The sequence below is a fragment of the Aedes albopictus genome, chromosome 1 (genome assembly GCF_035046485.1).
Source record: "Aedes albopictus strain Foshan chromosome 1, AalbF5, whole genome shotgun sequence".
Lineage (NCBI taxonomy): Eukaryota > Metazoa > Arthropoda > Insecta > Diptera > Culicidae > Aedes > Aedes albopictus.
The window spans coordinates 258,955,999-258,968,311 of record NC_085136.1 but is presented as its reverse complement, the minus strand read 5'-3'; the positions used below and the strand labels follow the sequence as shown (position 1 = coordinate 258,968,311).

At 38.3% G+C, this 12,313-nt stretch overlaps 1 protein-coding gene and 1 long non-coding RNA gene across 2 annotated transcripts in view; one reads left to right on the top strand and one right to left on the bottom strand.

The window, feature by feature from the left end:
- Positions 1-12,313, bottom strand: part of LOC109425509 (organic cation transporter protein) — a 75,092-nt gene that overhangs the window by 14,394 nt on the left and 48,385 nt on the right. The window contains exons 3-4 of the mRNA XM_062846674.1: positions 982-1,427; positions 747-915 (exon numbers count right to left, since the gene is read on the bottom strand). Of these exons, the coding sequence (XP_062702658.1) occupies positions 747-915; positions 982-1,427 (615 nt within the window). The remainder of the gene's footprint in view (positions 1-746; positions 916-981; positions 1,428-12,313) is intronic.
- Positions 5,412-6,446, top strand: LOC134285595 (uncharacterized). Its single transcript, XR_009996493.1, has 2 exons — positions 5,412-6,148; positions 6,207-6,446. It is a non-coding gene; the product is annotated as an uncharacterized LOC134285595 (long non-coding RNA).

Below are 12,313 nucleotides of genomic sequence, written 5' to 3'. Positions count from 1 at the left end.
TAATTATGAAGGCATACAAACAATTTAGCGCATTGAAAAGTAAAACGATCAAGATTGATTGCAATCTGTTGGATTGCAAAGAAATGTGACTCCCACGATAAGATATTAGTTGACTAACGTTGTTGATCTTTGAATTGATACACTATACCCGTCATAGGAATAGATTCACAAAATAGTGTTGCTTCAATGACCAAACATTTTTTTTTTTTTTCAAAATGATCTTTGAATCGTGCGATGATTGTGATTTAGAATGTCGGGTGGTTTATTCTTGTCTATGTCTATGTTGAAATATTTGTCATACATGTTTGAGAACTAATAATCAGTATTTTTGAAAGTTATTGAGACTTTTAAATAATAACGACGATTTTAACACGTTAAATATTGTCTATCCGGTTGGAATCAAGACCGACATTCAATCAAAAATTGCTATTTTCTTGGTCCACAAGTGTCGCAACTGTTTCGCATCTAGTGCGCTGTGTTGCTGATAACAACGGGAAGGATGCGCACTACTTTTGACATGATTAAAAAACGTCGCGAGTTGGGTCGCGTCGCGACTTGATTGTGCGAAGTCCAGTTTGGTGGCGGCCCGACAATATCTGAGACTAAAAATGGCCGTCGAAAATCGCCGACTGGCAACTCAACACTGTGCACTGTGGCACAAACTGCTGTTCGGTTTGATATACCTCTGCCACCGACTGTCTGTGTCTCTACTTGCATTAGATTCAAATTTATACATAAATACTTACTATAGATGGATGATCAGCAAAAACGAAGGGATCGTGAGCGCCAGCGAAAGATCTCTCCATGGATGAATGTAGTAAGCAGCCAGCGCCAGAATCAGCATACCAATCGGATAGGAAAAGTTGAAGGCAATACTCATCCACGAACGATGTCGGGTTCCGATATTTTCCGTTACTGGAATATTCATGAAAATGTTAAATACAGAAATCATACAAATTCAACAACAAAATATAATCTTACACAACGCAAACGCCGGATAGAAAACTCCGGAAGCGGAAGCACCCAACCCGATCCGCCCAAGCAGCAACAGGATATAAACCGGAGAGAACGTGGTCAGCAAACTAGAAACCACATACAGCAGCGCCGCGATCGTGAAACTGCTCTTCCGTCCGTACTTGTCGGACAGAATCCCAAACGTCGAAGCTCCGAAGAACTTTCCCAGCGACAGTGCCACTTGCACGGTGGACCGCAATGCGGTCCGCTCACAGATCAGGTCCCACTCCGGCACAATGGAGGCACCCTCCGCCTGATGGTAGTACATCTCGAAGCCGGTGGTTCTCAAGCAGGACACCTCGCCGGGTAGCGGTTTGTCCTTGAGGAAATCTTGTGCTTCCTGGTAGCTCATTCCTTCCAGGCGATGATAGTCCCAGTTGAGCAGGGAACAGGTGCCGTTTTTGGCGGTACCACTGAAAAAATAAATATGTATAGGTATTAGATAGTTTGTTATCTATTAATAATTCTTAGAAAATATCAATGTCGTTGTAAAAAAAATCTTGGACAATTTGCAATGATATGATTAGAAAAGTTTCCATAGATAAAGTCGAAATACGTAGACAGAAAACTTCTACCGAATTCCTTGATGAAATCTACAGGAATTCTGACAGGGAACCCTTCTTCAATGATTTCTACAGAAAATTATCAAGGAATTCCTCTAAGTATTCGTCCAAGAAATCCTCCAGAAATTATTCCAGAAATTCATCCAGGAATTCCCTTAGAAATTCATCCAGGGATTTCTTTTGGAATTTCTCTAAGGATTCGTTCACGAATTCCTACAAGAATTTCTTCAGAAATTCCTCAACAAATTCTTCCAGCAATTCCTCCAAAAATTCCTTCAGTCACTTCTCCAGGAAAAATTCAAAACTATCTTCAAAAAATGCTCAAACGATTCCTTCACAAATTCCTCCATGAATTATTTCAGAAATTCCACCAGAGCTTACTCCAGGAATTCTTCCAGGGTTGCCTCCAGAAAATCCATTCTCTTGGAATTCCTCCAAGATTCCTCCAGGAATTTCTCCAGAAATTTCCTCAGGCATACCTCTAGGGTCATCCATAAATTCCTTAAAGAATTCCTTCAAAAATTCCTCCAGAAATACTTCCGGGAATTCCTATACAATTTTCTTTAGGACTTTCTCCGAAGATTCCTCCATGAATTCCTCCTCCTTGGAGTTCTTCCAAGAATTCCTTTAGGAAAGCCTCCAGGGATTCTTCCAGGAATTCCTCCACGGATATCTCCAGGGATTCCTCCTTGAATGCATCCACAAATTCCTCCATGAATTCCTCGACGGATTGCCGCAGCAATTCTTCCAAGGATTCCTTCAGAAATGCCTCCAGGGTTTCCTCCTGAAATCCACGTGTTTGTTGGTGTAAGATCGGATGGCTCGTTGTAACAGGATGGAGTGGAGTTGGTACATTCTATGCGAGCTCTGTTTTGGTGCTGTCCTGCTCACTCTCACAGGAATTTTGAACTCAGTGCTCGCAGTCAAAGTCAAAGTCACACAGCATGCACATTAGTTGTTAGTTAGTAATTACCGTAATTACCGAAGAAGAGCAGCAGAATTGGAATAATTGCCAACCGAAAAACGAATTCCCTCGAAAGGGTAAGCTATAACAGTGAATTCCTCCGAGAGGGTAAGCCAACAGCGAATTCCCCCGAGAGGGTAAGCCAACAGCGAATTCCCCCGAGAGGGTAAGCTGCAACAGTAAAGCGAATTCCCCCGAGAGGGTAAGCTGCAACAGTAAAGCGAATTCCCCCGAAAGGGTAAGCTATAACAGTGAATTCTTCCGAGAGGGTAAGCTGCAACAGTAAAGCGAATTCCCCGAGAGGGTAAGCTGCAACAGTAAAGAGAATTCCCCCGAGAGGGTAAGCCAACAGTTAATTCCCCCGAGAGGGTAAGCTAGCAGCGAATCCCCCCGAGAGGGTAAGCTGCAACAGTAAAGCGAATTCCCCCGAGAGGGTAAGCTAACAGAGAATTCCTCCGAGAGGGTAATCTGCAACCTGCAACACTAAAGCGAATTTCCCGAGAGGGTAAGCTAATAGTGAATTCCCCCGAGAGAACAAAGATAAAGGAAAGCTGTTGAATGAAGCATGATGGATATAGTATGTAAGATGAAGGGAAAAGGATGTAGTATAATGTAAGTTGAAGGATGAAGGAAGAAAGATGTAGGATGAAGAAAGAAGAATATAGGATGTAGGATGAAAGATGAAAGATAAATGAATGATGTTGGATGAAATATGAAGGATATAGGATGTAAGATAAAGGATAAAGGATGTAGAATAATAATGATGATAATGATAATGAAGGATGAAGTATAAAGGAAGAAGGGTGTAGGACGAAGAATGAAGAGTATAGGATGTAGGATGAATGATGATTATGATAATGATTAAGTATAAAGGATGAAGGATAAAGAATGGAAGATGACGAAGTAAAAAGGATGACGAATGGAGAATGTAGGACGAAGGAAGTAGGTTGTAGGATGTAGGATGAAAAATGAAGGATATAGGATGAAGGATGATGATGATGATGAAGTATGCAGGATAAAGGTTAAAGGATGAAGGGTAAAGGACGCAGGATGATGATGATGAAACATGTAAAATGGAAGTTGCAGGATGTAAGGTGAAGTATCAAGAATAACGAATAAAGAATACAGTAGACGTTCGATAACTGCAACATGTTTACGTTTCACTTACCGAATTAAATTCGGTAACTGCAAAGTTGTTGCACTTGGCGGACTTTCAGTAAAAAAACATTGCATTTAAAGCGTTTGCACCGAGTGAACGTCTACTGTATAGGATGAAGGATGATGATTATAATGATGAAGGATGTAGGATGGAATATGAAGAATGGAACATGAACGATAATGACGATGATGAAGAAAAATGAAGGATGATGATGATTTTGATAGCGTTGATAAAGGTTAAAGGATTAAAGATGAAGGGTAGAGAAAAGATGTTGGTTGAAGTATGAAGGAAATAGGATGTAGGATGAAGGATGTAAGATGATGATGATGAAGAATGTAGAATAAGGAATGATGACAGATGAAGCATGAAGGATGAAGTATAAAGGATGATTATGTAGGATGGAAGATGAAGAATGTTAAATGAAGGATAATGATGATAATTATGATAATGATGATGAAGGATGAAAGATGAAGGACAAAGAGTAGATGATGTAGGATGAAGTATGAAGGATTAAAGATGAAGAATTGAGGATGAAGGAAGACGTAGGATGAAGGATCAAGGATTTTTTTACGATAATGATGGTAATGATGATGATAATGATTATAATTATGATGATGAAGTATGAAGGATAAAGGAATATGTTTATGATGATGTTGTAGGATAGAAGATGAATGATAAAGAATGGATAATGTAGGACGAAGTGTGAAGGATGAAAGATGAAGGATAAAGAATGGATGATGTAGGATGGAGGATGAAGAATGTATGATGAAGAAAAAAAAATATGTATGATGAAGAATGAAGGATATAGGATGTAGGATAAATGATGATGAAAGATGAAGGATCAAGGATGGTGATAATAATGATAATGCTTATGATGATTATATTGATGAAGTATGAAGGATACAGGATGATCCTTCTTTTTTATAATTTTTAAAACCATTAAGTGCCCCACATAGTGCATAAGTTTGCGTGTGCGTGACAGTAGTTTGACACATTTCCCATGGGAAAACTGTAAAAAAAAACGCAAACCTCGACGGAACGGACCGGCTTCAGGCTTTAGAGAGTAGGACACACGCTAGTTCGGGAATACCCATTAATGGGTACTTTAGTACCCATTTCGAACTATAGTGGCATAACCCATTTAATGGGTATTCGCCGTTTACCCATTAATGGGTATTCGACTCGAACTTCAAAAAATGGGTATTGTTTTTAATGATAAATGGGTAAAAATGCCCCATTTTTCCAATAATAAATGGGTAAAAATGCCGCATTTTTGGAAATTTTTCAGCCGGGCCAACTATTAAAAGCACAAATATTTTAATTAAAAAATAATGAATTTTTCTTTACGTTTACTCTTAAATTTTATTCCAATGAACCATTTTAATACATATTATAAAGATGCAATCTATAAAATTACCCTAATTTTTTTTCTGCAATGTACACGGGGTTTCGAAGCAGGTTGAGTAGGTTGCACCTCGGGTTGCACCGGTAGCACCGTAGCTCATCTCATGCCTTATGTTCTGCGACAAGTCCGGCGATGTCCGTCATCAAGATTGATCACTTGGATGTCCATCATTTGCTCTGCCCTGAAAGTTCATTAAAATAAGCTTTAGGAAACATTTCTTGGAGATGGGTGACGTGATCAAAAACCGAGTCAAAAACTTACCTTCCAGCTCCCGGAATGTATCTTCATCGGCCTGTTTCTGGTGTCGTCCGTTCACTACCAAATTTCACCCGAATTTGATTGAGCAGCCGCCGGATTTCACGAATGAACTACCTGCATCGGCATCCGACACATTCCGCCGCGAGAGGCGCTTCAAGCATTGCGTCAACCCTACCGGAAACTAATGGAAACTATTGAAGGTTCCATTAAACTCCAACAGATGGTGACTGTATAGCGTAAGCAATTTTACAGTGGATGTACCAAATAGGGGAAAATAGTATTATCTGAAATTTTGCTTCTTGTTGAACTTTGATTAACATTTTAAAACGCCTTTCAGCGCATTGTTTTAAATTTTTGTTGTAGTTTTCATAAAACAGCACATGATTTATTTATTTTGTTAAAAATGTGTATTAAAAATTAATTATACTTTTCAAGCTGTGCTAAAAATGGTGCAGTACGGTAAACTGCCACAGCAACATTTTGACAGCTCATTTGTTTGGGCCAGCACGATTCGCGACTACGAAGGTTGATGAGCCGGGAAACACTCTTTCTTCCTACGGGGTTTCTTATGGGAGTATGAGTGAAAAAACAGCAAAAAATCTTCTCTCCTTCACTTTCTCACAGAAAACCGCAAACAAAATCATCACCTTCGTAGTCCCCAATCGCCGGAGCCGCGATCGCAGCACCAATGTAAATAGTGTAAATATTGATAACGCGATTTCCAGTGAATGTTTCGCAAAAAATATCCGGGTCGGAAATCTGAAACTTCCACGGGAAGAATAGAGGTAAGTCTACTAGTTAGTATGGTTGTTTTCCATGTCCAAACAACGATTTTTTTTACAGATTGGTGAACAACTGGAGTTTAAACTGGATCGATGTGAGAAAACGGCCGAGCAGGAACAGGAAAAGTGTCGCGAAAATTGACCCAGGAGGTGTTTCAAGAGCTAAGGTGCCGTGAATAAGTTTCCCCAAGTGATTTCGCTGACGTTGCAGGAGCCGTTGGCCGTGGACCAGTCACAGGATATGGAATGGTTGTGAAAGGCCATATTACAGCTAAACGCGTTCGGCGGGCACAAGTATTTACTTAAAAAAACACATCGACGCGAACCATACACCTATAGGCAAAAAAGGACACCCACGTCTGCTCGATGACCAGCAGGAGCAGCCTTTTCTGGTTACAAATGGTCACAGCGGAAGTTTACAGCGTTTTCGTGGATACCAAATCCAAAAGCCATCAATCGGATCCCAGCCGAAGATTCCGCGAAATGTGTAGATGTGTTCATGGTTCTGGTCGTCTGTTGCCGCTAGTCCGATCAATAGCGGATGCGAGCAAATTTTGTTCAATTCTTTTTCAATAAAAAGTCAAGATGCATAATATTGAAAATTCAAACCACCGACTAATTTATTTCGCAGTCCTGCAGCTTTCGTTGTACCATGTCCACTCTCCGTCGCGGGTCTAGTTTTGCGGTTCCAGTTTCCGACGGCGATCAGATCAACTCCCTCATAAGGTTCAAAAATAGAAAAGGTGTCATATAAGATAATCATGGAAATACCTAACTGCTTAATAGTTTGAAAGAAAATAAAAAATCCCGGTGCAAGTGCCGGGAGAAGTAGTCTATTTTATAAAGACCTATAAAGCGTCAACAAACAGCTTCAGAGGACTTGGTGAACCTTTTAACCGACAAGTTCTTAGTACAAGGATGAAAACTTGTTAAGGGAAATGATCTATTTTTAAGGGAAGATGTATTAAGCGTCACCAAACAACTTCAGAGGACTTGGTGAACCTTTTAAACGACAAGCTCTGAGTACAAGGATGAAAACTCATAAAGAGAAATGATCTACTTTCAAAGGAAGGTATATTAAGCGTCACCAAACAACTTCAGAGGACTTGGTGAACCTTTTAATCGACAAGTTCTTAGTACAAGAATCAAACCTTTTTAAGGGAAATGATCTATTTTTAAAGTAAGATGTATTAAGCGTCACCAAACAACTTCAGAGGACTTGGTGAACCTTTTAAACGACAAGTTCTGAGTACAAGGATGAAAACTCATAAAGAGAAATGATCTACTTTCAAAGGAAGGTATATAAGGCGTCACCAAACAACTTCAGAGGACTTGGTGAACCTTTTTAACGACAAGTTCTGAGTACAAGGATGAAAACTCATAAAGAGAAATGATCTACTTTCAAAGGAAGGTATATTAAGCGTCACCAAACAACTTCAGAGGACTTGGTGAACCTTTTTAACGACAAGTTCTGAGTACAAGGATGAAAACTCATAAAGAGAAATGATCTACTTTCAAAGGAAGGTATATTAAGCGTCACCAAACAACTTCAGAGGACTTGGTGAACCTTTTAACCGACAAGTTCTTAGTACAAGGATGAAAACTTTTTAAGGGAAATTATCTATTTTTAAAGGAAGATGTATTAAGCGTCACCAAACAACTTCAGAGGACTTGGTGATCCTTTTAACCGACAAGTTCTTAGTACAAGGATGAAAACTTTTTAAGGGAAATGATCTAATTTTAAAGGAATATGTATTAAGCGTCACCAAACAACTTCAGAGGACTTGGTGAACCTTTTAACCGACAAGTTCTTAGTACAAGGATGAAAACTTTTTAAGGAAAATTATCTATTTTTGAAGGAATATGTATTAAGCGTCACCAAACAACTTCAGAGGACTTGGTGAGCCTTTTAACCGACAAGTTCTGAGTACAAGGATCAAACCTTTTTAAGGGAAATGATCTAATTTTAAAGGAGGATGTATTCAGCGTCACCAAACATCTTCAGAGGACTTGGTGAACCTTTATACCGACAAGTTCTTAGTACAAGGATGAAAACTTTTTAAGGGAAATGATCTATTTTTAAAGGAAGATGCATTAAGCGTCACCAAAAAATTTCAGAGGACTTGGTGAACCTTTTTAACGACAAGTTCTTAGTACAAGGCTGAAAACTCATTAAGAGAACTGATCTACTTTCAAAGGAAGATATATTCAGCGTCACCAAACAACTTCAGAGGACTTGGTGAACCTTTTTAACGAGAAGTTCCAAGTACAAGGATGAAAACTCATAAAGAGAAATGATCTACTTTCAAAGGAAGGTATATTAGGCGTCACCAAACAACTTCAGAGGACTTGGTGAACTTTTTAACCGACAAGTTCTTAGTACAAGGATGAGAACATTTTAAGGGAAATGTAACAATCACTGACTTTTTTGCAAGTTTCAACTCAGGAAAAGATGATGAATCTACCCATGGATTTTCGGATATTTTATAGAGCCCAACCAACCAACAAACCCCCCTCCCTCCCTTTTTATTACTAATATACAAATAAAAACTAAAACAGTAAAATAAAAATCATTACGTTATCTAATGCTGACGGTAACCAGAACGAAGGTGTCTACAATTGTGTTCGCCACGTGGTAACTGGAATGATAAAAAATGAGCAGCCATGATTGCCAGAAGAAACTGCAAGAAATAGAAAAATGAATAAATATTAAAACGCGAGCGAATTCCCAACTTCTCTACGGTTCTTTAGCTAAACATTGTTTAGTCCTGAAAAAAATCATAGAGGAATCCCTGATAAAAACTCCTGATGGTATCCCCGAAGGGAGACCTGAAGGTATTCCTAAAATAACTCCAGAAGGATCTCTTGGGGAAATTTTGGAAGGAACTGCTGGAGGAATTCCTGCAGAAGGTTCTGAAAAAAACTCTGTACGAATCGAAATTCTAACCGAGCGCAAACTGAGAATGTAACCCGAAGTGGCATTCGGATTGGTAAAAAAGTAATACCAAACTGTCAATCGTTGTTCTCTATTTTTTCAAGAAAATAATCAATATCTTTTGAACGGAATGACGTAGCAATATGCTCAGCGCACGAAAAAGTGCGTTTTTTAAAGCTCTAAAAATGGTTCATAGACAACTTTGATGAGAAATTTGAGTGCGGGCAAAAGATATTTTTTTATGCTTGACCCAACCCATCATAAACCCATTGAAACATCTTTTTTAAGGAAAACGATTGTAACTTTTGAACCAAAAGAGATAACGACCAGCGCACGAAACGACGCGTCTTCAAATGCTCTACAAGTGTTTCTTGGGCGACTTTGATGAAAAATCGAAACTGAAAAAGTTAACGCTACACAGAAAAAAATATTCATGTAAAATTCAGCGAAAAATCATGCACATAAAGGGAATGCTAGAGTTAGTGCATGCATATTTACATGACATATTATGTAAAATTACGTTACGATCGTGTAAATTTCCGCTAATAGTCACGTAACCGGTTGGTGTCCATGATGGTTTACGCGATGGTTGACGGAAATTTACACGATAGTAATGTAATTTTACAATATATCTCATGTAAAAGTGCACTAACTGTTGCATTCCCTTTATGTGCATGATTTCTCGCTGAATTTTAATTACATATTTTTTTCTGTGTAGAAAACCGTTTTTTCTTGAACCACCCTAAGCTTATTCAGTAAAATACCTCCATTTCGGTCAAAAGTTAGATAAAAGTGTATTCAGAAAACTTGTTCAAAATTGATAGATCTATAGCTTTTCCGAAGAATGTATACAGTTATTCTTGCAAATAAAAAAGTTTGGTTACCAATTTCTTTGAAAATATGACCCACCCTAATTTTCATGCACATTTTGAAGACGGCCTTATTATTAGGGACAACTTTGTAGAAGACCATATTTGCCAAAAAAAAACTCATTTGAAGGCGTTGAATGCATCTTTCCTCGTAAATCTGGTTCGTGGACCAGAAGGTATCCCTGAAAGAACTAGTAACATGGAAGAACTCATGGAAAAATTCCGTGGGAACTGCTGGAGGCATTTTTGAAGCAGCTTCTGACGGAGTCCCTGTATGAGCTCCTGGAGAAATACATAAAGAAATTCTTTAGAAAATTTTTGAAGTATTTACTGGAGGAATCCTTGAAAGAACACCGTAAGAAAACTCTGATGGAATTCTCCTGGAGGAATCCCTGAAAAAACTCTTGATGTAATCCTGAAGGAACTCCTAAAGTTATTATTGATTCTCGAAGAAAGTCTAGCAGGTAGCTAAAAGAAATCATAAAAAACTCCTGGAGGAATGCAGGAGAAATCTTTAAAAGAATTCCTGGAGAAATTCTTGTAGGAATACTTGGCGGAACTCTTGAAAGCACGTGCAATAACTTCTTGCAAAATTCTTGAAATATTAACTGGAGGAATCCCTTCAGGCTTTTCTTAAGAAATCTCTGAAGAAACTCTGGATAAATGATTGAAGGGAATACTGGAGTAATCCCTGAAAGAACTCCTGGAAGAAATTTCGTAGGAATCCCTGAAGGAACTCTCTAAAGCTGCGCTTCTCAAACTCGGTTTTCGCCGCGCCCCAACGTGTCGCAGGCTAGCTTTTTTTACTCGTTTGAGCGAGCCTGCAAGAGGCTGGTGCGCCGCGAAAACAGAGTTTGGGAATCGCGGCCCCAAAGGTACTCTTGAAGAATGCTCCACAGGTATCTCTGAGAAAACTCCTGAAGAAATGTTGAAGGAATTTATGAAGGAACTCCCGGCAAAATCCCTGCAACAACTCCAGGAGAAAACTCTGAAGGAACTCCTAAAGATACAGTAATGTTCCGATTTTATCACGCCCTCCGCGTGTCAGTCCTTTATTTTTCATTCATTTGCTGTCACATTTGAAAGCAAGTGGCTCCCCTTTTCTATATGACAAATGTTAAAGGCGCATTTTGCAACGTTAAAAATATTGAAAATGCCTAAAGATTTTGTAGAATACTTAAAAGCATTTTTGAAAAGGGGCGTGATAAAATCGGAACAATACTGTATTCCTGAAAGAATTCCTAAAGGTATCACACGCTATGTCCAAAGGGAAGTATTATGAAAAGTGAATGTACCTCAAAGTTTATTCGCTAGAACCGTATTTTTGGACCTCTAGATTCAGAATATGCGCGATTTAAAATAATCCATTTTGGGTTTTTTTCCCATACATTTTTACATGGGACGAAATTAACCTTAAAATGACTTTTTTCGCCATTTGTAGAGTAAAGTGGGGCAAAAGTTCGAGTGGGGCAAGAGTTTCTTTTGAAGTTTTTGAGCTTAATTCAAGTTATATCTTTCGGGTGTCAAGGTTGTTCGAAGCCTTTTTGAAAAAGAGTCTTTCACTCCAAAACTTATGAAAATTGATCAATATTTCGAAAAGTTATGACAAAATGTTGGTTTTTGATCAAAAAATTGTAATATGCGATGCTACTTCCATCGCATGGAATAGAATTGTAATGAAATCGAATTCGATATTTTATTTTGGGGCGTAGGTATATTTTGAAGATGCTTTAGCATGTATAACTTTTTGCAAAAAAGATTTGGAAATCATATTTTACCCATAGTGGGGCAAAAGTTCGAGTCATGTGGCAACTTTGGGTAAAACTCTAAAATTCTGCAATATGCACATATTATCTCTAAAAATGATGGAATTAGTGAGAAAATTCGATCAAAGTTGAAATAAAATGTTGTTTTATGTGAATTTGGCGGAAAACTACTAATTTTTGGTGAAGTAAATTTAACCCTGATTTGGGTAAAATCCAGATCAAATTTTAAAGTATATTCCAGTTCCAACATCAAATATCAATTGGTTTTAAGTATTCCTATTACCAAAGTGTCTAAATAGTGTGCTACGGTTATCGAAATACCACAAACACTAGATTCGAACTTTTGCCCCAGTGGCAAGAGTTCGAATTAGACACACACATACAAAAAGTGTTGTAACTCAAAATTGAAAAGACATTTGGCGTAACTTTGTTCAGCAAAATTTTAGCTCATGGATGGTAGAATCACCATACGGTATTCATTTATTTATATTTGCTTCGATTTCTTGAAAAATATTGAAATATATTAAACCGCACAGATTCTGAAACTAGAAGTCCAAACCTACGGTCCTATGGAATAACATTTGAGGTACATTCGATT